General features: G+C 43.5%; 1 protein-coding gene across 2 annotated transcripts in view; it reads right to left on the minus strand.

Annotated features, from left to right (window-relative positions):
* ARID5B (AT-rich interaction domain 5B) overlaps positions 1-25,421 on the minus strand; it is a 258,476-nt gene that overhangs the window by 63,918 nt on the left and 169,137 nt on the right. The window contains exons 1-2 of one of the 2 annotated variants that reach the window (XM_054982620.1): positions 10,533-10,639; positions 9,059-9,171 (exon numbers count right to left, since the gene is read on the minus strand). In XM_054982620.1, coding sequence (XP_054838595.1) covers positions 9,059-9,171; positions 10,533-10,536 — 117 coding nt within the window. In that variant the 5' untranslated portion in view covers positions 10,537-10,639. Of the gene's footprint in view, positions 1-9,058; positions 9,172-10,532; positions 10,640-25,421 lie in introns of those variants that run through there. The other variant, XM_054982619.1, reaches the window with a different exon arrangement.

A 25,421-nucleotide genomic window follows, 5' to 3' on the forward strand; every position in this document is an offset into this window, starting at 1 on the left:
TTTCAGATAGGTCAATACAAACAATATACATGAATAGCTTATATCGCTCTAAATCAGAAGGGTGAGGGAGGCCATGTATGAAAGGAAATCAATGTCAAGGCAAGTTATTCTGTATAACAAATGAAGGAATAGCCCAAACAGAACATATGAGAAGAAAAGGATGTTTAATTCTTCCTCCTTAATAGCAGATACACACCAGGCTGTCCAAGAATATAAAAGGGCCAATGGAACACTGTAATGACACAATCTTATGCACGCAGATCTAGGAATAAGTTCTACTGAATGCAGTTGGGTTAACTTCTGAGTAAGCATGGAAAGGACTAGGCTGCATCCTTTTGAACCTAACAGTTCTTTAACAAACACACCAGTGCTTTTTAATATATTGCCAGGGGCAAGCCTCACTTACAGAAAATCACCACCGTGGGAAAAGACAATTGGATCTGCCACTGTGACCAATGAATAACTTGGACTTGGGGAGCCAGAAGTGGGAGAGAGAAAACGATTGGTTCTGGTTTAAATTACGCTAGTAAAAGTTCCACACTCAGCCGCTAATGTTAACACACTGGCTATTTAAACTACCAATGGTCAGAATGCAGCCCAGAGTTTTCTTATCCTTCGACATGGAATCTTCTTGGATTCAGAACGATAGAGATATGCATAGTTTGGTCTGCTTGGGCTTTGTGGTTGCTAGAAAGTATCAAGAGCTGGACAAAGAAACCAAGCATGGAAATTAAGAAGATCCCCTTCTTGGCCACATTCAGTGTATAGCAGTCAGCGCCATACATCTTGCAGACAGTTGCCAAAGTAGATCTCAAATCTCTGCTTCAATAGTCATTATAGAGTAAGTTAATTGAGGGGTGGATTCACACGACCTTTCTCTCTCCCTTCATGAAACTACCATGTAGAGGAGATCCACTTGCAATCCTAAACACACTTACTTGCAAGGACATCTCGCTAAAATCAATAGGAATGACTACAGAGAAAACGTAGCTAAGCTTGGAACACAGCTCAGAAAGAGTGACTACAGAGCAAAAGAAGAAGCCGTAGCTCAGTGGCACAATCTTGCTTCACATGCAGATCGCAGGCATCTCCAGCTGAAAGCATCTTGCATATACCAGGGGTTGTAAAAAGACTCTAGATTGGGGAGACCAGTGAGAGTTGCCGGTATTGGACTATGTAAGTTATTGGACTTAATGTAGGACATTTTGCACAAATGAGGACAAAAACTGTAGAACAGCAATACTGCAGAACAGAGGCAACATGTTCCTGAATTTTAGTTAAGTGGCTGCCAGATTCGTAAAAAATACAAGCATATTGTGCTTATTGTATAATTTATTGTGGCAAGCTATCCTGAACCTTCTGATGAGATGGGACTCTCTCTCTCTCTCTCTCTCTCTCTCTCTCTCTCTCTCACACACACACACACACACACACACACACACACACACACACACACACACACACACACACACACACACACACACACACACACACACACACACAATATAAATGAAACTTGGTAATCGGCAAGTCATCCAGCTCTTTGCTGTCAAGTAAAAATAGAAATCTTAGTCTTACAAAACCCATTTCCCCTTAACCTGATCTATTCCACAACATTTTCCTGAAAGCGTAACCCAAGGACATCCTGGGAAGAGCAAAACTCATTGATAAGAGCAACAAATTTGTCTTACTAGTGTCTGAGACCCCCAAGCTCTAGAGCTGAGCCTTTGGATAATAAAACACAGAACTGTAACTCAGTCACTTAAAAGACTGCCCCAGATGGAATTTATTCAGAGCTATTGAAACCAAACCAAATGCTTTTGTATGCTAGGTAATAAAGTCCGCACAATTATTAGCTTGCAGATAAAGGTAAACAAAGCTGAACGAAAACCAGAGTCGTAATAGCTTAAAGAGCTTTTCTCTCAATGACAGCTTAAAATGTGACATTTAGCACTGGAACATTATGCCAGAATCTGTGACTTGTGTGGGGTTCATAGCCAGAATTCAACCACAGCTCTATACAGTATCTAAGGATCTTTCAGTCTTTCGCTGCCATTTACTCCTCATTTCATCCTCTGGACTTCAGCAATGAGCAACCAAACTAGTAGTCTATTGCCTTCACAGGGGACTCGCCTGTTGCTAACAAATGTTGCCAGCCAGCAGAATTTTTTGAATGGTTTCATCAAATAACAGGGAAGTGATTTGTTTCTGGTAAATGCAGAAATGACTTCCACAAAACCCATCGTAACAAAGAAGACGTTCAACCATGCTAGTGTTGAACAAACAATACATCAGATCACACAAACTGAGCATCCAAACTCTCAGGCACTCTCTAGTAGTGAAGGCCCCTGATTACACTATAGGCTGTCTGTATGGTAGATGGGAAGAGCTCACACTGCTCCTCCATTATTTTGGTGCAATGAGGCCAACTACAACATGTTTATTGGGTTTGGACTCATGATTCATGTGAAGATGTCATAAACACTTTCAACATCTTGGTTAATGAATTACTCTTCTTATTTAAACACTTCCAATATTTTAAGTAATAATGATGCTACTTATTATTCATTCAGTTTCCATCCTGCTTTTCTCTGATTGGGTGAATCACAGGCAGGTTACTATCTACCTAAGAAATAACAATTAAATAGCAAGAAAACCAATACATAGACATACAAACAACAAAATGAACAGTTTGAATTGTTTTCTCACATTGCTTCATAAACCTCTGGAAATAAATGAGAATATAATTTACTGATTTGCTACAGATTAAAAGGGCGTGAGCTAGCTGGGCCTCGGGGCGGGGGGGGGGCTACAATATGTCACTACCACCAAGAATACCCTACTTCCAAGACTGAGGCAGCCTTGTACCTAAAGGTAGTAAGTAGCGCACTGACCAAGTAGCCCCCCAGAAAATCTCGGGGAACATGTCAAAGCAGATATTCCATCATCTTAATGGATAGATGCATGTATGCAAGCACAAATGGACAAAGCAACACCCAGAGATATCCCCAGTGTGATGCAGTGGTTAAGAGTGCAGGACTGGGATCTGGGAGACTCAGGTTTGAACTCCTACTCTGCCATGGAAGCTTTCAGGGTAACCTGGGCTACTTTCTCTCAGCCTAACTCATCAAACAGGTTTATCGTTGCGAGGATGAAATGGAGGTGGAGAGAACAATGCTGTAAATCACTTTGGGTCCCCATTGGAAAGAAAAGCAGAGTATAAATATCCAAGTAAGTATAAACACTTTAGCATAATATAGACAGATGCTATTCTATTTATACAATAAACTTTAATGGCAGTTTACGAAAGGCCAGTTGTGGCTGGCAGGAAGTTGGCTGCTTTGTGAACAGTTTACACAATTCAGAAAAAATAGGGCATTTACACAGCAGGTTCTTTGAGGTTTTATGCACTCATTGCTGATGGAAATTCAAGAAAGTCCTATAGCTTTTTATATAGTTTGTAAAGTCTATCAAAGATCAACAATGATTTTTTTAAAGCAAGCATCTCTGTATAACATGATACTAGCAGATCATATGACAGGCACATGGCAGGCCACATCAAAAAGAGCAATGCAGAATTAATGACAAGGCTTTATTTCAACTTTTGTTTTGCCGTTACTTTGGGTCAGTAGGTTAACAACAGAGCAATACAGGACAAGAAACAATGATAATAAATTTACTCACATAAAAGTAAGATAGACTACAGCTCAGCTATTTGTCCACTTTAAGCCTCAAACCTTCTCAAAACAACCAATATGAATACAAAAGAAGCCCCCAATTAAGGCTGGCTTCACACAGAATTCTCTGTAAGCCTCAGAGAGATATTTACAAAAATGGGAACTTTTCTCCAGTTAAAACATTTTTTGAAACATGAACTCAAGACACTGGCAAACCCATGAGATCTATACAACACATTTGGCTGGAAGACTTTAGTGTTTATAATCTGAGTTCTTTTAACATTACTTCTTGTATTAAGCTTTAAAAATGGCCATGGGTTCAAAAGTAAGGGTGACTAAACTGTGGGATGGTCCCTAAGACTTATGTATGGTTCATGGGTTCATTAAAAAGCCAGAAAACAATCAAGAAAATTCTAGTTTTCATGGTTACGTTTAGCCTTTGTGTAGATACACTGTTCTATGCAAGATGGAGAAAACTGCAAATCATCCAGAACAGTTTTCGGTTGGACGTAGGCAGCAGTTTTTAAAAGAGCTGAGGGTGCTAAAACTCAGGACTAATTGCTCAGGGTGTATAGATACTTTTCTTTGCTTCATATAATGTTTAATCAAACAGATTTTTTAGGCTTTATGAAGTACTACAAGACCTGTAAACAAATGCAATAATCGGACAAGCGTACACATACATTATATTATCTTCAACTCTGTTTTGAAGAAATCTATCCAGCCTTCTCAGCCTGGTAGAAGAGAGGAGCAAGTTTCAGGTTCACACATGCCTTTTTACCCTGTATAAGCACAAGAGCAGCCAGCAGGGTGTAGAGTTAGAGTGCTGGATGAGTATCTGGGAGATTCAGGTTTGAATCCCCACTCTGCTACAGGGGATTTTGGGCCACTTACTCGTTCTCAGCCTAATCTACCTCACAGGGCTGGTACTGTGAGGATAAAATTGGAGAAAGAGAGATCAATGCTGTAAGCCACTTTGGGCTCCCATTGGGGAGAAAAGCTGGTTATAAATACCTAAATAAATAATAATAGACTTGCATCTCTCTCTCTTAATGGGCTGGAAAAGTAGTGGCTGAATAGCCGGATAGACAGATGCCCTCCGGTAATACCCACAACTAAATGAAATCTAACTCAAAAAGTATGACAGCATAGCTAAGACAGACTTGTCAATTCTACTTCTAGAGCCTGATCATATCATTCTCCTAATAAGTTTTCAGTTTTGTCATTGATATTCATTTTCAGAGCACTTCCTCATCTTTAAAATATAACAACCCAGAAAGCAATCTCTGATTGTCAGCAATACATTCAGGATGCCAAAAGCCATTCTGTCATCTGGACAGTGGATCACAGGCTGGATCTGTATTTTACTGTACAAACTGACCCATCCATGAGTTATCTCATAGGGACTACACACTTAGATAATATGCTCAGCTCATCATAACTAGAGATGGGCACAAACCAAAAAACGAACCAAAATTAAGCACAAACCAGGCCGGTTTGTGGTTTGCGAACTAGCAGTTTGTCATTTCTGACGAACCGCCATGAACCGCATTTCTGACGAACCGCCATGAACTTTGGGATGGTTCGTTTGGTTTGTTTTTTGGTTCATCACTGCAGACAGCCTGGTGTCAGTCAATCAGTTTCCTAGGCAACAGGGGATGGACTTCCTGTAGACCTTCTGCTGACCCGGAAGTGAACTTCTGCTGGCCTGGAAGCGATGATTTTCTGACCTGGATGAGACGTTTTCACGAACTAAATGAACCGGTTCGCGAACCAAGGGCAGGTTCATGGTTCATGAAATTTGATGAACCACGAACCACATGGTTCCGTTTTTTTCCGGTTCATGTCCATTTCTACTCATAACCATTACAGACAAATATTTACATATTACAATCAAAAAAGAAAAGAGAGGTGGAATATTAAACTGTTAAATACTTCTATTTCCTACAGCTTTGTATTCTTTCTTTTTCCTTTATAGATTAAAACCATAGCCAAATCTTTCCCTACACCTTGGTAGAGTTGCTCGAGAGGGGGTTTATTTATTTATTTCTCAAGCAAGCCTAATTTGGCATATATAAAAATATAAGACTTTAAATACAGAATTGAGTCCATAAAGAATGAGATTAAAATTACAAATAGGATCAGGGCAGCAGTACAGCAAAATCAGTATAGAATATTACTTGTCAGGGCGTATAGCCATGGCACTGTAGAGAAACTTTGCTGCTATTTCAGTTATTTCCCCATCTGGGTAGTCAAGCAGAAACTGAACCTTAAAATCATCAGAAAACTCTGAAAGTTGGGCTAATATAGGATGGAGAAGATCCCAGTGTGGCGCCAAATAAAAAGAGCGCTGGAGAAGAACATGTAAAACAGTTTCAACACAGTCCATCAAACAAGGACAACACCTGCTATAATAAGGAATCCCATGAAATCTACCAGATAAAAAGGCTAAAGGAAGAACATTAAATCTAGCCAGAGAAAAGGCTCTATGTAAATTGGGAGCCAGGAGTTGGTAAAGGTATACTGCTGGGAGACTTACATTAAGGACAATCCCCAAGTTTAGGGGAGAACATGTTCTATTAGCAGAACTATAAAGAATTTATAACTCTAATCCCAAAAGACCGGATTTTATTTTTTTGAGAAGGCCTCAGACTCAGATATCAGGGATAAAGATTCTATAGATAAGTTCAAGGAACTTATTTTAGCTTCAATACAGGCTGACCAACTACAGTTGGCAAATGCAGATAATAAATGATACGTATAACTAGGGGGATCAGAATTAAAATGGAGTCTCAACCAATATTTGATAGTGTGAAACCATGCCTTGGTGGTCAATAGTTTCTGACCGCACTCTAAGCATAAGGCAGCATATGGAACACACACAGGAACCCCCATGATCTTACGCAGAAAATTAGAGTGAACACGTTTAACTGAATTGTCAATTGCATCAATCTATTTATTTAAAACATTTGTTAGCTGCCTTTCTACTATGCAAGAACTCAAGGCAGCTTACAAAATAAATCAAAACAATCACAGATTAAAAACAAAGTTGAAAAACAACACAGGTTAGAACTGCCAGTAAACATAAAAACAAAGTTAATTAAAAGCAGTCCTAAATTAAAATGTCTCCAGCTACCCTGAGGATGCTGTTCCATAATCTTGCGACTGCCACCAAAAAGGCCCTCTCTCATGTATCCACCAGGTGAGTTCCTTTAGCTGATGGAACAGTCAGGAGGGCCTCTCCCTGGGATCTTCTCAGTCAGGAACACATGGGAGAAGACAGTCCCTCAGATGCACAGGTTCCAAGCCATGTAGGCCAAAACCAACACCTTGAATTGTGCTCTGGAGCAGATTGGTAGCCAGTGTAATTGCTGTAACACTGGGATCAATCCCAATAGTTGGCCCCAACCAGCAGTCTAGCCAAATTCTACACTAGTTGCAGCTTCCAGACACATTTCCGATAACCACAAGTAGAGGGTCGAATTTTGTTAACTATCCTTTCTATAGATATCATGATACAGCTGCCATCTTTTTTTCAGGCAGATACTTAGCAAGTTAACCATTCGGTGCCACATTATTAACAGCACAGGAGTCCTGCTAGAAATAAAGGTGGCACTCCTAGTTTGGACAAGATAAAGGAAGATCTAATCAGAAGTAACCAATATTAAACAAAAGCATGAAAACTGATTTTGGAAAAAACAACTACAGAAACATCTGCCTTAATTACACACAGTCTAGACACTGCAAAAAGCAGCCTTATAAAAACATCCATTTTCTTTCTCTCATGAATTTACATATATGTAGGGAGACACGTATGACAAAACAAGACTCACTGGAGAAGGCATCATGCTATCTAAAGCTGAAGGCAGTAAGAAAAGTGGAAGACCCAACATGAGACGGATTAAAGGAAGCCACAGCCTTCCGTTTGCAAGACCTGAAAAAGGCTTTCAATGATAAGATGTTTTAGAGGTAGTTAATTCATGGGGTTGCCGTAAGTCTGAAGGCAACTTGATAGCATGTCACTCAGACACATATAAATAGGGCTCTTTAGGGCTGGTTTTACATGTATTTCTCTTGATTTCTCATTGGGTAGTTGGATATATGCACAGAGAACTGGAGGTCATGTAACAATAAATGAACAGAAACCCCTAGAACCGGACTTCCAGGGGGCACCAGATGGAGGTCCAACTATCCTAGCTGCATATTCATCAGGGGACTCACATTAAAAACCATCCCTTCAGCTGGGGGAAAGGGCGTCTGCCTTCACTCCCACATCATTTTCCCGAGTGGAAACGGCCACAGGGTGGTTGTGGGATGGCATTTGCCTCTTCCTCAGGCTCCTTATGTCCTCAGTCACATGGTCCCCCACAGCTGTTTCTGCTAGAGAATAAGGTGCAGGAATGCAGGCCCTTTCTCCTCCACTCACAGAGCTCTGGGCTGCACTGAGAGGCAGAGTGGGTTTTAAGGTGAGTCCCCTGGTGAAAGTCGGACTGTGAGCTGGAGGGTCCCCAACTTGTGTCTCGTGTCATGTATGCCTTGGCCCTCTTTCTGAGAATATGGAAACTTGCTGCACCAGACTCCAAAACGACACAAGGACCAGTGCTACCTGATAACATCACAGTGGGGCAAGTTGTCAGCTGGAGGTTGTTCCTGTACATCAGGACATGACCTGCCTCTGACTGGCGTCCAAAAGCATCATCACGTGTTATGACATGACGGCATGACAGTGGCTCATTCACACAAACTAGTCATCTCATCTCTTGATGTTGCTGTCATCAACTGGCATAGGTGAATGAGTCACTAAGTGATTGCCTTGCATGTGCAACCAACCTTTTGCTGGCCCTCTGAAATCCAGGGTCTCTTTGAACACAACAGAATGTATTTAGAAAATCTGGTCCAGAACAAAACTTTCACTGTGCATTTCCATTAAAAAAAAAAGAACAAATGAACCTCGGCACTCTTCTAAAAAAGCTTTTTTAAATAATAAGTGTATTGGAATCTGTTACTCAAAGAAGGTTCACATTTCTTATCTATTTATATTTAGGAGTGCGAGAAGAGTGGTTTATTTTTCCTGTGTAGATACTGGTGGAAATTATGGGTGGGTGTTAACCAGCTTCAAATTAGTTCTCAAGCAAAACTTTACACACAGACCCTGTTTCCAACAAGACTATCACAACCTGCCTGTCAGTTGAGAGGGCTGCTAATATCTTAAACTGAAGCAGCCTGAAATTCATAAAAAGAAAAAAAATGTCAACAAGTACAAGAACCTGCATTAATTTCCACACAAAAAGGAACAGTTCCTGGTTTGTAATGCTTTGCTGGAAAGCAAAAGCAAAAATTTATCTATGACGAAGTTTGATTCAAACAAATGAGTGACTTACCTTGGCAACAGCTTTGCTGTCACAATTATTGTTGGAATCTTTAATGCCATTGAGCGAATCTCGTCTCTGTGGACATGGCTTCTTTTTGCGTGGTCTGCCTTTAAGATTTGGAGCTGAAACCAAAACAGGCAAGGATCTCAGCATGATTTCTTACAAAGGCCCTTTTCCAACAGTGGGGCAATCTCCTGTAAAACTAATATATGTAACGTTTCCTTCTTCCCTTTTGATAAAGAATGTTGTTATTCCCAGTAGCTGTGCTGCTTCTAAGTCATATAAGTCTATATAATATTCTCCCCAAAGATAGTCTGTTGCCGTTTACATCTAACAAAAATCCAAAATAATATTGAGGCGGCAGAAATTGCTCTCACAAAACAGTACAGCAAATTGCGTGAGCATCTTTAGACAGATCTGTATTTTGTTCTGCAAAATTAACTGAATCCCTCTTCTGGCCATTACCTCAGATATCAGGTATTTGATTAGGCAATGTTTATCTGCAGCAAAGATCTTAGGCACAAAAGCGACTATTTCAAGATACAGTTCAGGAAATAAAATAATTGGCGTTCCCATACTGTACAAACTCACTGGGTGAGGCATGAGGCAAAAAGGCCCACAGTTTACCATATTAATGTATGCGTGCAAGGCTTCAAAGCTTTCATTAACAAAGGTCTAAGATCCCACAGTACAGACAATCTGACCATTCGGAGTTCTGATTTGAAAGTCAAAATATATGGGTCACAGAAGGAAAGCTAAAACTTAGCTTTCAGGTATTATTATTATAATTATATTATTATTATTACCATTCCCACAACGCCAATTATGAGAAACCTATGGGGGGAAAAGAATGAAGTGGCTGTTTTGCTTAGTATGAAAAGTGACCTACATGCGCTTTCAAACTAAAATCTACCTCAGCCAGCAGACTGTAACGACATTCAAAATGATAAACCATCATTAACTTTGATTATAGTGCTGCTAACTTGCTATCCCCCCCCCATAAGTAACCACTGTTTTCATTACTTCTAGAAACGTTTATAATAATGCCAGAAATCTAAACACCACAACCCTCTTGAGTGGCTTCTAATTGTTTCTAATCTTACATTTGTCACACAAGTGGTTTCAGGACATTTTCGATTTTAATTAGATCTCAGACGCAGGGCTGCTCTAATGTAATACTGATGGGCTCTGAAATCACCGTTTCCTGCGGGCAGTGGCTGGAGAGAAAGCCGAAAAAACACAACCCCAGCGCCCTCTCTTTAGAAAAACCCGAAGTCCTCTCCTGCCGCCACCCACCCCTGAAACGTTTCGGGCTTCCAGCTCAAACGTTTCCTAGAAGATAAATAAGTGTTGCAGAGGCAGAGATTGTCATCTGAGGCCGGCATGCGAAAAGGAGAAGGGAAGGAAAAAAGCGCCTCTGAAACAGGCACGCGCGGGCGCGCGCACACACAAAACAATCAAAAGTCGTGACAGAAATTATTACCCATTCCAGTCGACAAACATCTGCCTGCTGGGTCTCCCGCCTCATGAATGTTCCAGCGTGTGAGCGCGCGCGCTCGAAAGCCCGGGAAGTCTGGAGTCGGTGTGTCTGTCAGGCTCCCACAGAATGAACGCGCCGAGTGTTTGCTCGGCGCTTACAACTCCCCCCCGCTCCCCGCAGCCGCTCCGCTACTCATATAAACACACAGATGAGTGACTCGAGCAGAAGCGAGGGTGGGCTGGGCTCGCAGGACTCGGGCGCTCCGGCTCCCGCTGACGCGCTGCCAAGAAGCCCGCGCCTGGCCTTACCAACGGAGCTCATGATTTCATCCCAATTGTTTTGTGGCGCATGACCTCCTCGCCCGACCCCGGCCGGAAAGCGCAAGCCGGCTCCGCGCAGCCAGCGCCCCCCCCCCCCCGCCTTTGAAGAGCCGGCCGAAAAGGAGAAGGGGTCAAGACGATCTGTCTTCGAGAAGGGCTGAAAAATCCGACGTGGTTCCCCGATTGATTCAAGCCTGGAGCCGGCACTAAAACCTTCAGGACGGCCGTCGAGCGCATGGGGGGCAAATTCGCTTCTGGCAAAACCATCTGAAGTCGCTCGAATGCCCAGGATTAGCCCAAAAGGCAGAAAGGGGCAAATTCTAGGAATAAGAATCTCACCTCTATTCAGGGCTTTTACTAGGGTAGAAAAGCAGGGGGTGGCGATAGAGAATTTCCTATTCCCCCCCCCCAGTTGCTGAGGAATTAGAACAGGAAGTGGTCTCCTAGAATGGCTGTTGTGGGTTTTCCGGGCTGTACTGCCGTGGTCTTGGCATTGCAGTTCCTGACGTTTCGCCAGCAGCTGTGGCTGGCATCTTCAGAGGTGTAGCAATGCTGGCGAAACGTCAGGAACTACAATGCCAAGACCACGGCAGTACAGCCCGGAAAACCCACAACAGCCATCGTTCTCCGGCCGTGAAAGCCTCTGACAATACATCGGTCTCCTAGAATGTTCCAAGATTACATCATGTATAGCCAGGGCTTTTTTTCTGGGAAAAGAGGTGGTGGAACTCAGGACCCCACAAGGTCACTTTGGGTCAGTTGGAACAAGGGAGAAGTTTTTAAAAGTTTAAATCACCCTAGGTGAAAATGGTCACATGGTCAGTGGCCCCACCCCTGATCACCAGACAGAAGGGATTTTAGATTGCTATCTGTGCAGCTGAGCAGGAGTGAAGGGCAATCTAAACGCCCCTCTGTCTCGAGATCAGGGGGCGGGGCCACCAACCACATGACCATTTTCAAGAGGTGCCGGAACTCTGTTTCACCGTGTTCCAGCTGAAAAAAAGCCACGTCTACAACTTTTTTACCCCATATCATATCCCATACGTTAAAATAAAAGCAGGAGGTAGCCTGAGATTGACACAATGCTTCCCTTTTCACTGAAAAAGATTCCCTCAGCTACCGCAGATATGGTTTATAGATGAGTTACATTTCACTTGACTAGAAATGTGAAAAGCTGATCAATTCATAGTATTCATGATGACACTACAATGTTCTCAGATCCAAAAACGTTTGATGGCTTATTGAGTAAAAAAATATCACCCCTAACAAAAGCTATTAGTCATGAAGAGCGTTCAGAATGTTGAATTGTCAAATTGTTATTGGCTGAATTGCACTCTGAAATTTGTCTGACTAGACTGGTTCTCAGGGAATGTCAGAAATGAACATCCCTATCAACATGCACAGATCTACGAGCTCTTCATAGAAAAGGCAGCATAAAAAGGCAAACCCGAGTAAAGAAGTGGAGCAGAGCTTAATCGGTGGTTGGTCAAATTTGCCAGATTCATAGAACAGGCCATGCCACAGCAGTAGCGCATCTTTGTGCACAGAACGTCCCAGGCTCAACCCGCAGCAACTTTACTGAAAGGATATCAGGGCCGAACTAGATGTGACAATGTCCTCGTGGCTGTGAAATTTTTTTAAGTCATTTTAAAAAGCATGGCAGTCTTGCTTCCCTCCATGCTGCTTTTCAAGTGCAGGAACAGTCACAGGATGTGTGTTTGTGTTTGTGTTTCAGCACTTGATAAGGTGGAGGTTGGAGAGTTCCTCTGCCTACTATGCTAAGAGACTCATCAGGATCACGCCCTTATGGCATTTTTAAATGATTTTGAAATGGCAGTGGCAACCATGTGGCCTCCTCAGGGAGGACATGAAGATAAAGAGTTGCCAGCCTCCAGGTGGTGGCTGGAGATCTCCCAGAATTACAACTGATCTCCCACTAACAGAGATCAGTTTCCCTGAAGAAAATGGCTGCTTTGCAGGGTGGACTCTATGGCATTATCCCCAGCTGAGGCCCCTTCCCTCCCCAAACCCCACCCTCTCCAGGCTCCACCCCCCAAATCTCCAGGAATTTCTCAACCTGGAGCTGGTAACCCTACATGAAGAGCGTCTTGTCTAGTTTGGCCCTTTGGTCGTAAGTGAACTATCACCTTGGTGGCTCCCCATTCAATACAGAGAAAAGTTAGCAGGGCCAGACTGTTCATAAAGATGACGTAGGGTGCCAGTATTTCAGGGGTGCCAGAAAGGCAAAAGAAGATGGAGGTGCCCCCAGACTTACCAGCCAGCTAGAAAGTATGGCCCTCTCACTATGACGACATGGCCACAGTTTGCAATGAGGGTGGCAGTCGTTCCAGATGACCAGCCAATGAAGCCCATGTCATTGGAGGTGGAGCTTCCTAGATTGCCACCACAGACAGGGACCTCTTGTTGGAGGTGTTGAACCAGCCCAGACAGTAGGCTGGCCCAGATGGCAGCCAAGTCCTTCCCTCTCTTCCCACATAACTTGCTCCATCTAAGAGGAGGCAGAGATCCCTTTAGGGCATGCACCTCCTTTTGCCTGCCTCTCATAAACAGCCAGGGAAGAGGAGAGGGGAAGCTGTCTGGTGTATCTCCAGATTGCCACTCAAGCACCCCACAGGGAGAGCAGCAAGCGTTGCCTGGGCTGCCAACACCCGTAAAATGCTGCCATGGCAATGCTCAGCTACTGGGCAGGTACAGCCAGGAACTGTGACCATGTTGCCCCCTCTTTCCCTCCCCCATGCTCCTGCTGGCCCCATTGGGCACACAGGTGATGGTATCCCCTTGGCAGTGCAAGAATAAGGGCAGCCAAGGAGCCTGGAGATGATGCCAAGGAGCAGCTCAGCGCTGCTTTTTTAAAAATATCTCTTACACTGGTGCCTACTCTGGTGCTCTAGGCGATCACCAGTGTTTGCCTAATGGTTGGGCTAGCTCTGGCTGCAATATTTCCATCTGTTCCCTGGGCCCATATGCTGAGAGATAAGTCCATAATGATATGCAGTGTGGGAGAAGGACTGTTGTTAAGCGCTTAGACTTTTGTCGCCAAGCTTGATTTCGCACCCTCCTTCCTTCCTTTGCTTCTGCTCCTCAGCAAGGGAGCTGAAACCAAAACTAATTGGAGAGGAAAGCAAAGCAAATGCTGGGTCCAGGGTTATGTAGTATAAAGTCCAGCCCTATAGCAGGCCAAGACCTTGTTATACAATGTCTCACTTTGGTTTGGTAATTAAGCATGTATATAAAAGAGACACACGTTCCATTTTCTTATCTGTGAAAATATTCACAGATAATATCACGCCCCCCCCCCCAATATTCTGCAGAATGGGACAGCAAAGAAACAGATTAAATATAACAAGGTAATAATCAGAGAGCTGTTACTTTTAATGGCTTTAGTTGATTCATCAGTGAGTGCAAATTTTATTCAGTTGTACTGAGGGGCTAATTACCTGTTGCACCATTTCTGGGTTCACCTTGGGTCCACAAACCAGACTTGCACTGCTAATTCTGTATTCAAAGCTCCCATTGATTACTGAAACTTAATTTTCAGTTGGAATGGCCCTCAGGAGTCACAGTTTGCCCTGCTGTGGAAACTTGTATATACTAAAGGGTTACACATAAGTCTCCTCCTGGGGCAAAAAGGGGCTTCAGACCATGAAAAGAGCATGGGGGCAGGCTCAAACCTACTGTTCATGTACACCATGGTCCTGATCCAAATCAGGTCCCCATGTACCTGAAAACTGAGTTTCAAAAATTACTGGGAGATTCAAACACAGATCTCCCAGATCAAGATGGGTAGCTGTGTTAGTCTGTCTGCAGCAGTGTAAAAGAGTAAGCGTCCAGATATCTGAAGAAGTAAGCTGTGGCTCATGAAAGCTCATACCCTACCACTAATTTTGTTAGTCTTATAGATGCTACTGGACTCTTGCTCTTTTCCAGATCTCCCAGAGTTCATCATCTGGTTTAACAGGACCCAAGGTAAACTCGGAAACAGAATTACATGTAGTTAGGAGTCAGACCTGAATACTGAGGCAATGTCACACTTGTTTATTTTTGAAGTAATTTCAGTTTTTGTTACGCAACAGACAACTAAAATACATCCATCCATCCATCTATCGATTGATCATCCACCTTTCTCACAGAGATTCAAAGCAGGCTACATAATATAGGATTAATATGATTAATGGTTGAGAGACCCTCAATAAATAATACAATGGGGTATGGGTAGCAGAAATCTGAATATAGATCCGAAACAGGGCTGAAACAAAACATAATCAATTTGATATGATATATTCAATGATGTGGAAACTAACCAGTAGGAGCATACCTACATCAACAGATAGTGTAGTCTACAGTCCCTTTAGGACAAGCATCTCTCTGAATCTTTTTTTCACAGCACAGGCCTATTACCTGTGTAAAAAAACCTCTCCCGAATAATTTGGTTTTGCATAGTTTGTGGAAAGCCAGAAGAGTGGGAACTTTCCTCACCTCCTCAGGCAGGCCATTCCGCAAAGTGGGAGCCACCTCAGAGAAATGCCTAACAATTTTACTAAGTTTTGCATATTCAGCTATAAATATCTCATACTTCTTTCAAAGAGCTCAAAAGAGGCACTTCAGTTGGCATTCTGGCATGTATTTTATAACAACAACAACAACAACATTCGATTTATATACCACCCTTCAGGACAACTTAATGCCCACTCAGAGCGGTTTGCAAAGTATGCCATAATTATCCCCACAACAAAACACCCTGTGAGGTGGGTGGGGCTGAGAGAGCTCTGAGAGAGCTGTGACTAGCCCAAGGTCACCCAGATGGCTTCAAGTGGAGGAGTGGGGAATCAAACCCGGCTCTCCAGATTAGAGTCCCTACACCAAATTTTATCAACTAATTGATCAATGAATTGCTTAAGACGAACAATCAATCACCAATTTTTACTCGGCTGACAGCACTACCAGTGATATTCAAGTTTAGGAATGTGTGACAGCAATTAATCTCTCCCAACAAATAAATGCACAAAACAGAGCAAACTGATTAAAGTTTGATCCTGAGTCTGCTATCAGGTGGGGTTCAATGTGGGGAAAGTTACTTTGGCTGCTGAGTGCTGCAGAACACGATAAATCAGGAGGGGAAAAAAAACCCCTCACCTGTATACATTGCAAAATAAACCAGGTACTGTTTACCATTTCATAAAGTTCAGTGACATCCCGTTCAACAACAGCAAGGAGATAAAGGGTCAGTTTATCGTCAGTCATCATCTAGATTAATAGCTATGGTTTGAACGCTGTAGCACTTTACTTTTCACTTGTAATCCAAGTACTCTTGCTTTGAAACACACACAGGGCACCATGATACACCGCTCTGTCGTCACTCCTTGCACCATTCCGACTGATCCCCCACTGGCATGACTGAGCAGATAAACACAGCCATATGATTTACACATCCTTCTTCTCTTTCACAGTTTTTTTTCCTGTTATGTCCCTAATTCTGACCTTTGTGACACTATTTCTTTGTCAACAGTAGGATTTTTTTTAAAAATCTATCTAAAAAAACCAAACATGGAAAAGTAGGATTCCTCCCCCCCTTGATGGCTAATTACTGGCAAAGCAAATTGTTCTCGATACAATACAAAATGATTTATTTTTTCCACCTAGCTACTTCCTGGTGTTAAAGTCAGTCTGGGTGAGGTGAAACAGTGTAAAATGGAAATTTTGCAAATATCAAGAACCACACAAGCCCTTGCTGACAATCTGAGCTTAACAACTCTTTCCATTTTAGAAAGAAAGACTTAACGCCATTCGCAGTCATGAATTCCCAAGATAAATTCTTTCTTTTTTTAAAAAAAAAAGTGTGTGTGTGTTTGTGGTGAGAGAATGGGACATAGATTTCCTGTATTCGGAAAGAGTGATAGCAGTACGAAAACTCACACTGTCGAACTGAAAAACAATGTCCCATGCTGCTTCTCTGGGAGTGTGATTTTTAAAGGAAACAGAAGACAATTAAGTTGTGCTATTTTTTTCTTTGTTGGAGTAGATGTGAAACAACACCCCCCCCCAAACACACACACAATCTCTAACAAATAAGGGTGGTGTATTAGATACTCTACTACTCTAAGCTGAATATTAAAATCCTTTAAATTCAATTACACATCCCAGTCAACATCACATCTGGAACTTAATTGGCTTGAGGGCAGCTACAGCAGCCTATGTAGTTTATGAGCTGCTTTCCTTTGAGGACTGACATTCATTTGACTTTTTGTACTCGGGGATGCATAGCTGAGTGCAAACTACACAGCTACTCTTTCAAATATGAAGAATGCATGTGTGTATTTTCCCCCCTTTGGCCATATATCCTTTTAAAATACACTTAAGTACTTGCATTAAAATAATATTGGTTTCCTTAGCAGAAGGCTGCAGCATCATTGGCTCCATGGCTATTTAGAATAACAGGAAACCCTAACTTTTGATTTAAGCAAATTTTCTTGCCCTCTTGGTTGGAGGTGTGCTTCATAAGAAGCTGTATGGATATAATTTCCGTATTGGAAAGACACTAGGGTTGCCAGGTCCCTTATTCCCTGGTGTGTGTGGGGGGGGGGACCCAGCACTCCCCTTTTATCATGTCTTTGTGCGTGCACTCCCATGCCAACACGATTACATCCAGGGCTCATTTCGAGGGGGAATGCACAAGAACGTAGTTCCGGCAGTTCCCCAAAGAGGTCACATGTCAGGTGGCCCCGCCCACCCGACTCTCGGCCATTTTGGGCCCATTTTGGCCTGGATTGGGGCCGAAATGGCCTGGATTGGGCCTCTGATGGGAGGTGGATCACTCTCCCGCTCATCAGCAGCCCGATTCTGACCATTTTGGGCCCCTTTTCAGTCATTTTCAGCCCCTTTTTGCCATTTGGGCCCAATTTCGGCCCTGAATGATCAGGATTGGGTCCAAAACAGCCAGAATAGGTGATGTCAGGGGTGTGTGGCATATGCAAATCAGTTATGCTAATGACACACTTCTGGTGAGGGCAAGAGGCGTGGCATATGCTAATGAGTTCCTCCAGCTCTTTTTCTATGAAATGACCCCTGATTACATAACTTCCAGGAACTGATGTCATTGCACTGCCCTGGGAGTGCACCTGAGGTGTGCCCAGCCTGTTCTCCCACCTCTCCCCCCCCATCAGCCAGGTGAGTGGTGGCAGGGTGAAAGGGAGCGAAGAGTGAGAGCGGGGGATTCCCCCAGCTCTGCCAAAGGACTTGGAATCCCTAAAAGCCACATATATGTAGACTGTGAGTACATCAGCAAGAGTGACAATCACAGGCAGCATTGACAGGTTCCCAGCATACCAAACCTGAGACCCATGGGAAGGACCCTGATGATGTAACACCAACTATGGTTCTGTTCATGCAAACCGTTAGGAATTGACCCATATGATACCTGTGAATGTGTAGAGTCACAATCATGAGGCTTTGCAAAGAATAATCACCAAACATTTTTTTAAAAAGGAGTTAAACATAAAGTATAGTTGAACTGTTAGTCAACCCCCTCAGAAGCCTAGAAAGTCACGGGCCACTTCCAACATTTGATACCCCTACTTGCAATAACAATTAAAAAAGAAAACCCAAAATGTCTATAAAAACAAGCTATGAAACTTACTGAAGGCCAAACATTTACAAATGTCTAAATTTGAGACCCCCTTGCGGTCCAAGCCAAATGGTCCTCCTGGCCCTCCCCTGATTGGTCCTGGCTTTCAGTAGCAGATTATTACCTCCCATGTTTAATTTACAGTATTTTCTACAATTAAACAGGCACAGAAGTCTTAAAAGAAGACACTGAGTAGGCTGAAGGACAGCTCTGAGATTTTAAACTGCCCCCCTCAAGGCCCTGAATCTGAGGGCCAAGCTACAAGTAACAAATGACACTTGAAAGGCAAGTGAACAGACTCACGTGTATTCCTCCCTGTTCACTTGCGCTCCACTCCCAAAACCTGAGTCTTAGGGCCAAAGCCTGAGACTTGGAGCCTTGATGAGACAAGAGTGTATTTTCCTGCATGTGTATAGAGTGTTCAAGTGACTCAGGTTTATCCAGCGCTTTTTTTCTAAAAAAATGTTTAGGGGTATTCTCAGTTTGACTCAAGAAAATCACCATTTTATAGTTCAAATCAGAAAAAATAAATGCAGTCAATGGACAAAATTACCAAGAACATGTTCACTCTTCACATGGTCAACAGAAGACGGGGCCGTGTGCCCACTCTCCACGTGGTCTACAGCAGACACTGTATCACACAACATCATTGTTGCATCTTTTGTTTTTACAGAGTCATCATTCACTTTACACTTCTTTGCTGGCTGTGATGATGTAAAATAGTAATTTTCCTACTCATATTGAAATACTGCCACTCAGTGAGGTTATAGGCCAAACTTTCATCAGTAAAACACCACACTACTTCACAGATTAAACACTCGCTTCCATCTGAGACTCAGGAAACACTGTGAAAGGAAATGACGTCAGAAGACTGTCAGTGATGAGAATTATGGGTATTGCCAACCAAGCCCCTCTATAGTGACACGTGCGCACAACCAAAGAGTTTCGGTATAGATAAACTCTTTGCACTCTTTGTACAAAACGTACACAAATAAACAAATTGGTCGCTGCCATCGGGGTAGCAACAAGACTGACCAATCATAGTGCTAGATTACAACGACCAGAGCTCCAAGTGGCTTAGAGAAGATTTGTTTGTATTTGTCTGCACCCTAACGATCACCGATTATGCCAGCGATCTCGGTGGCGTGTTCGATGCTCAAAGACGTTCCATTTTTTGTAAGACGAACAGTGCTCCTAGTGAGTTTCAATATAACGAAACATCTTTGTTGCCAACATACGCTACATAAAATTTAACAAATCACATAAATATCCATAATACGTTCGGAGTTGGTTTAGCGGGAATTGCAACATTTTAAAATTTTTACTTTCTCCCGTTAGATTCACAAAATGTTAAGGGGTGTGCGTACCCCTGCGTACCCCCAGAAAAAAAGCACTGGGTTTATCTGTCATATTCCTACACAGAAAGATACCTGTGCGGAAAACCATCATGCATGAAAACTGATGGAAATATTTCTGATGTGACTCTGCAATCCAAAAAAAGGGTACAGGGCAATGCCAAAGAACCAAAGATCAGTTCCTTGGTAGTTTCAACTGCATGCTGAAGAGGCAACTTGCTTTTCAGTTCACTGGAAAAGCTTAAAAAATAATTTCAGTACTACAGATGGCTGCGGTGGAAACCAAGAAACTCCTAGCGGCATAAACGTGCGCTTTTGGAGATTATCTTGATCATAAAGAACGAGTTCAACAGCCACGTTTGGATTCAGAGGCCTTTGTTTCCCACGTGATGGCCAACAAAAAAACAAAGACACGAGAACATGAGTTTTCGTATAACAAAAGTTGAGGAATCAGTGGACTAATGTCGATCAGCCTAGTATAAGCTTATGATAAGCATTTTTAGTGCAATCTTAATTATTATTTTATGAACAAAATGAATATAAATGGGATTTAAAGTCCGTGGGTGAACATATTTAAACTCTGAAGGCTTTAACCTATTCAGACAAATCTATGAACATTACAAGAATTAATTAGTTTTTCACATTATGATAGTTTTACAGCTTACAACAATACTACTACATTTTGAGTCTTCAAAGTTCTCCATATACAGTACTCAAAAATCCATATACAGAGTTACACCCTTCTAAGCCCACTGACTTGAAGTGTGCAACTTTGCTTAGGATTGTACCTTCACCACTAGCACTCATACGAACCGTATCAAGACAGGGAAAAGATGTCTGCTGATTTTTTTTTTAATTGCAGCACACCTAGGCTTGCCAGGGCCCCTTACTGTCCTGGTCGGAGGGGGAGAACTTGGCTCCCCCTCCTTGCCTTCTTTATTTTTTACTCGCATGCGCATAGCGTGTGCAGCCCTGTGGCTGTGTGATGACATCACCACGCTGGTGCAGGGGGGTGCCAGCTACCCAACAGGCGAATTTGGGCATCAAACTGGCCCAATTTGGCCCATTTGGGGCCAAATCGACCTGCAGTGAAGTGCAGGAGTGTTCCCAGGGCGGCGAGGTGATGTCAGCAATGTTGTAGTGCTGCCCCCGGAGCGTGCTTGGGAGGGCCATTCCTCTGCCTTTCTCCCCCGCCAGCCAGGTAAGTGGAGGGGTAGAGGATGAAAGTGGGGTATCCTCCACCCCCACAAGGGGAATGGGATCCCTAAGCACATCCCAAGATATCATATAGGATTTGTCTTCTGTCAAGGGCAACCTTCTATAGGTTGGGTGATTTTTTTTTAATGCGTGCCTTTTGACTGACATCAAGACGTGGCTCATGAAAGCTCATACCCTACTACAAATGTTGTTAGTCTTATAGGTGCTACTGGACTCTTGCTCTTTCCTACTGCTACAGACAGACTAACATGGCTACCCATCTTGATCTATCAAGAGATATGTTATGGACAGGGGGCTAAATGGAAGCATTAAACAGTTGAAACCCAGTTAGCTACCTGGGCATTTTGTCAAAAATCAGAGCTGTAGCCAAGGGCATGGAATGTATTACTTCATTTGACATACCTGCACCTTTTACACAGACTCAGTTTAGAGTCCTTTTGGACTCTTTTGGCTGCTGGACAAATGGAGTATGTAAACTTTGACAACCTGGACCATTTCCCCCTTATTTTATATTAGCAAATCTATTAAGCAATCAGCAAAGTGCCATCCTGTTTCACTCTCCTCTGATCACTGAAGTTATTTCCTGACGATATTGTTCTGTTCCGGCTTTAAGGTAGTAGGGATTCTGGGGAATATTTTTAAAAGGACCCTGTTTTTGTATGACAGTCATGGACTGAAATAGCCATTCTCCATCCTTCCCTTGTCTCTGGATCATAACATTATAGGAATCTCAAACTCTTGCATTTATTCCCAAACTAAGTGTGTTACGGGAGTGGGGGGCGGGGGTTGAACGGATGGAAAGCAACAGAGCAAGGATGACAAATTGTGACTGATGAAAAAGCTGAATGACTTAATAACAGTAGCCGAAGCCTTCATTAAATGGAGGAAATGAGGGAGCCCACCTGGCCACCTTCATGTATAATCATTTGCTTCTCTCCTTTCAACTGGCTTGTGTGCCTGTGGGCAGGGGCTGTTTATTTTGAAATCTCTGTAGAATGCGGAGCGGTTGCCGAGTTGAACTTGTGGAGATACTGGAAGTCTCCCACCTTTCTTAAACGCCTTTGAGACTCCACCACCAGAGTGGGGAGGCGAACTGCATCAAGGTCATGGAGACTCCTTCTTCAGACCAGTCCTCAAGCATATTCTGGATTTGTGGGGGGATTTGTCCCCTTGTATTGGAATGCTGGTTCCGCAAGAAGTGCTGGGTTTGTCCCAATAGGTGACACCTCCATGCTCACAGATGTATGTGCTCTATTCCTCGGGTGATGCTGGGTGGCTGCTTGAAAACAACCAAACTCTCAGAGGTTTCAGTCCTCAGGGTTAAAACATACAGCATTCCAGTGATTTCCCTCTGGGCTAGTAGCATGGAAAGTTCAAAACCAGGTTACAATTAAAGTTAAGATCACAAGAGGCAACTCCCAATTTAGCAGTGAGCTGCTAAATTGATGCCACACATAAAGATCCAAAATAGATATAGCACAGCTTAAAAAAAAATGCTTAAATGCATTCCATTTTGCCTCCTGACCTCCTGGAGCATTGATGCATAAAAATAAACGAAGTGGTATATTTAGATTTGTCCCTTCCCAATCTTTATTCCAGAAAATTATGAACTCTATTGCTATTTTTGGTGTTACAACTATTCCTTCGCGTCCTTCTCCCTGGCTGATGGCCTTTTTGCTTGGGCTGCAAGAATGAAGCTGTTTAACTAGCAGATTGGCCAACTGAAGGTTTAGTTGATCCATTGGTCGGGCCAGTTTTAATCAACAGAGGCAAAATCAACAGAGAAAACACACCTTTATTTTCTGCATCTGTTTCAGTTCTGCTGAGTTACTATTTGTCTGTCTGTCACATTTTTATTTTACCCTTCCCTTGTGGATGTTCAGGGAAGTGGTTCTGCCCAGTTCCATTGTATCCTAACAACAAGGGCCTCTCTTTACATGTTACACAAACGTGAGTTTGGTTTGGAGGAAACTCCAAACCGCCTCATCTTTAACATATGAATGGATGCTTACCTTTAAAACAGGGGGAGAGGATCTCTTCCCATGCATGTGTGGCAGCAAGAGGTGCCCTTTCATCCTCTTCTTCCCACCCCATGCCCTTTAACTAACAGAGAAAGGCCGTGGGGGAGAGTGCTATTTGCTTTGCTGATAGTTCCATGGGTCTGCCAAGCATAATCACACTGGGCAGATGCATGGAACTAGGAAGTAAGGCAAATAGACCTTCCCCCCTGGCTTTTCTCTGATAGTTAAAGCACTTGATGTGGAAAGGAGAGGATAAAGAATCTCCTCCTACCTTCCCTCTTGCACAGATGATTTGCATTCTCCCCCATTTTAAAGGTTAGCTTCCAATCACACGTTAAACATAGGGTTGCCGGGGGTCTGGTTTTCACCTGGACAGTCCCGTATTTTCTTGGACTGCCCCGATGAAATTGAGTAAAAATACAGGACATCTGGCTCCTCCCTTGCAATGACCTGAGTGGGCAGAGGAAGGGACAACCATAGAAGAAAAGCAGACTGTTTGCAAAGACTTGAGCAATTGCAGACCTGATCAAGTGCAAGAACCTAATTTACAAGTCCCAGAACTGTTGCTAAACGACCAGCTCTCTGCAATGAATCAACCTTCTGCAAAGCATAGCTCAGCCAGTGCAAAGCATAGCTCAGCTCAGCAAGCTCAATTACAACCTTTGCAAGCAAGCAGCTGGCTGCAAGAGAGGCCTGTGCAGAAGGGGAGTGTGACTTCTAGGGGCTCCTGAAAAAGTCAAGGATTTTCTACTCTACAAGTGTGTGTGTGGGGGGGGGGGGAATCTCCAGCCTGCAAGAAGGGGGGGAAGGAAAATGGCAGTTGTCTGCAGTTTGAATTTGCTAGGAGTGATTGAAACCGAGAAATGTCATTTCAAGGAAGTGACGTCATCACACAGCCTCTGGGAGTATGCCCACGCTCCACAGGAGCCCAGTTTGGGAATGCTGTGGAGCGCAGGAGCACGCCTGCTCTCCACAGCGGTCCAAAATGTGCTTGTTTTGGTCCAGATTGAGCTCGTTTTGGGCCCATTTTGGCATGGATTGGGCCCGTTTTGAGCTGCTGTGGAGCATGGGAGCGCTCCTGCGCTCCTCAGCGGCCCAAAATGGGCGCAATCCAAGCAAAAATGGGCCACTGCAGAGCGCAGGAGTGCTCCGCAGTGGCTCAAAATAGGCCCAATCTGTGCGAAAACGGGCCTGAAACAAGCCTGATCTGGGCTGAAACAGGCATGTTTTGGACCACTGTGGAGGGCAGGAGTGCTCCTGTGCTCCGTAGCGGCCCCAATCTGGGCCTGATCTGAGCCAAAATGAGCCCAATCCAGGCAGCTGCAGCACATGGGAGCACGCAGCGCCACAGGGGAGTGCACACAGAAGGTGCGCTCCCCAGCTGGCCAGGTAAGCGGGGGTGGGGGGGCAGGGGATCCCCGCCCCCAACCAGGGTCTGGCATCCCTACCTCCTTGCAACAGCCTTGTGAGAGAGAAGAGGCCGAGAGTGCAGCCTGGTCACCCAAGGAGCTGCCTGCTGTCCAAGTATGGAGAGTCCACTGCTGGCTGTCTTGTAAAGGGGTACAGTATTCTATCTGTCCGCTACTACCCCCTTTTTTGTATGTTGACGGGCAGGCATGCAGGATTGCCCGTCTAGGGATGGTTGTATTACTTGCTGTTTTTATGCTGTGATTATGGATGTTATGTTGTATTTTAACCAATGTTGTACCTCACCCTGAGCCCACTTGCGGAGAGGACAAGTTAAAAATATAATAAATAAATAATAAATAAATAAGTATGCCTCTGGATGCCAAAGGCTCTGTTGAGCCCTCGCAGTGGCTTCTCTAGACACGGCTTCAGAAGTTGTATGTGGGAGGACCTCTTCCTGCCTCCTTTCCTCGGGGCCAGTCCAGCAAGGACCCTGCCCATTGGCATCGATAACTGCAGGTGGCACAATGACATCACAGCCTGGGGCCATGAGCACACGCACGCTTTACGCCAGCACAACAATCATTCCTCAATCCTCATATGAGTTCTGCCCCCCTGTGTTTAGTATTTTTGCAGAGACCATCTGGCAACCCTAGTTAAACCCCCAAACCAAACTCAAATATGTGTAATGTGTAAAGAGACCGACTCCAACTCTACCAACTCTGCCCTGATTTTGGTACACAGATTTTGAGCCTCTATTTGAATAACTACTTCATTTTGCCATGTTTGTATATCAAAAGACCATATCTACGGGGGACATGCTGCCGTGAATTTAAAACTGCACCTGCCGGAATACATTTCTAAATTCTCTTTAATATTGCTATCCTTGCAAAAGAGAGTGGCTGCAATCTTTTACTTATTTTCTCTCG

The sequence above is a fragment of the Eublepharis macularius genome, chromosome 6, assembly GCF_028583425.1.
Source record: "Eublepharis macularius isolate TG4126 chromosome 6, MPM_Emac_v1.0, whole genome shotgun sequence".
Lineage (NCBI taxonomy): Eukaryota > Metazoa > Chordata > Lepidosauria > Squamata > Eublepharidae > Eublepharis > Eublepharis macularius.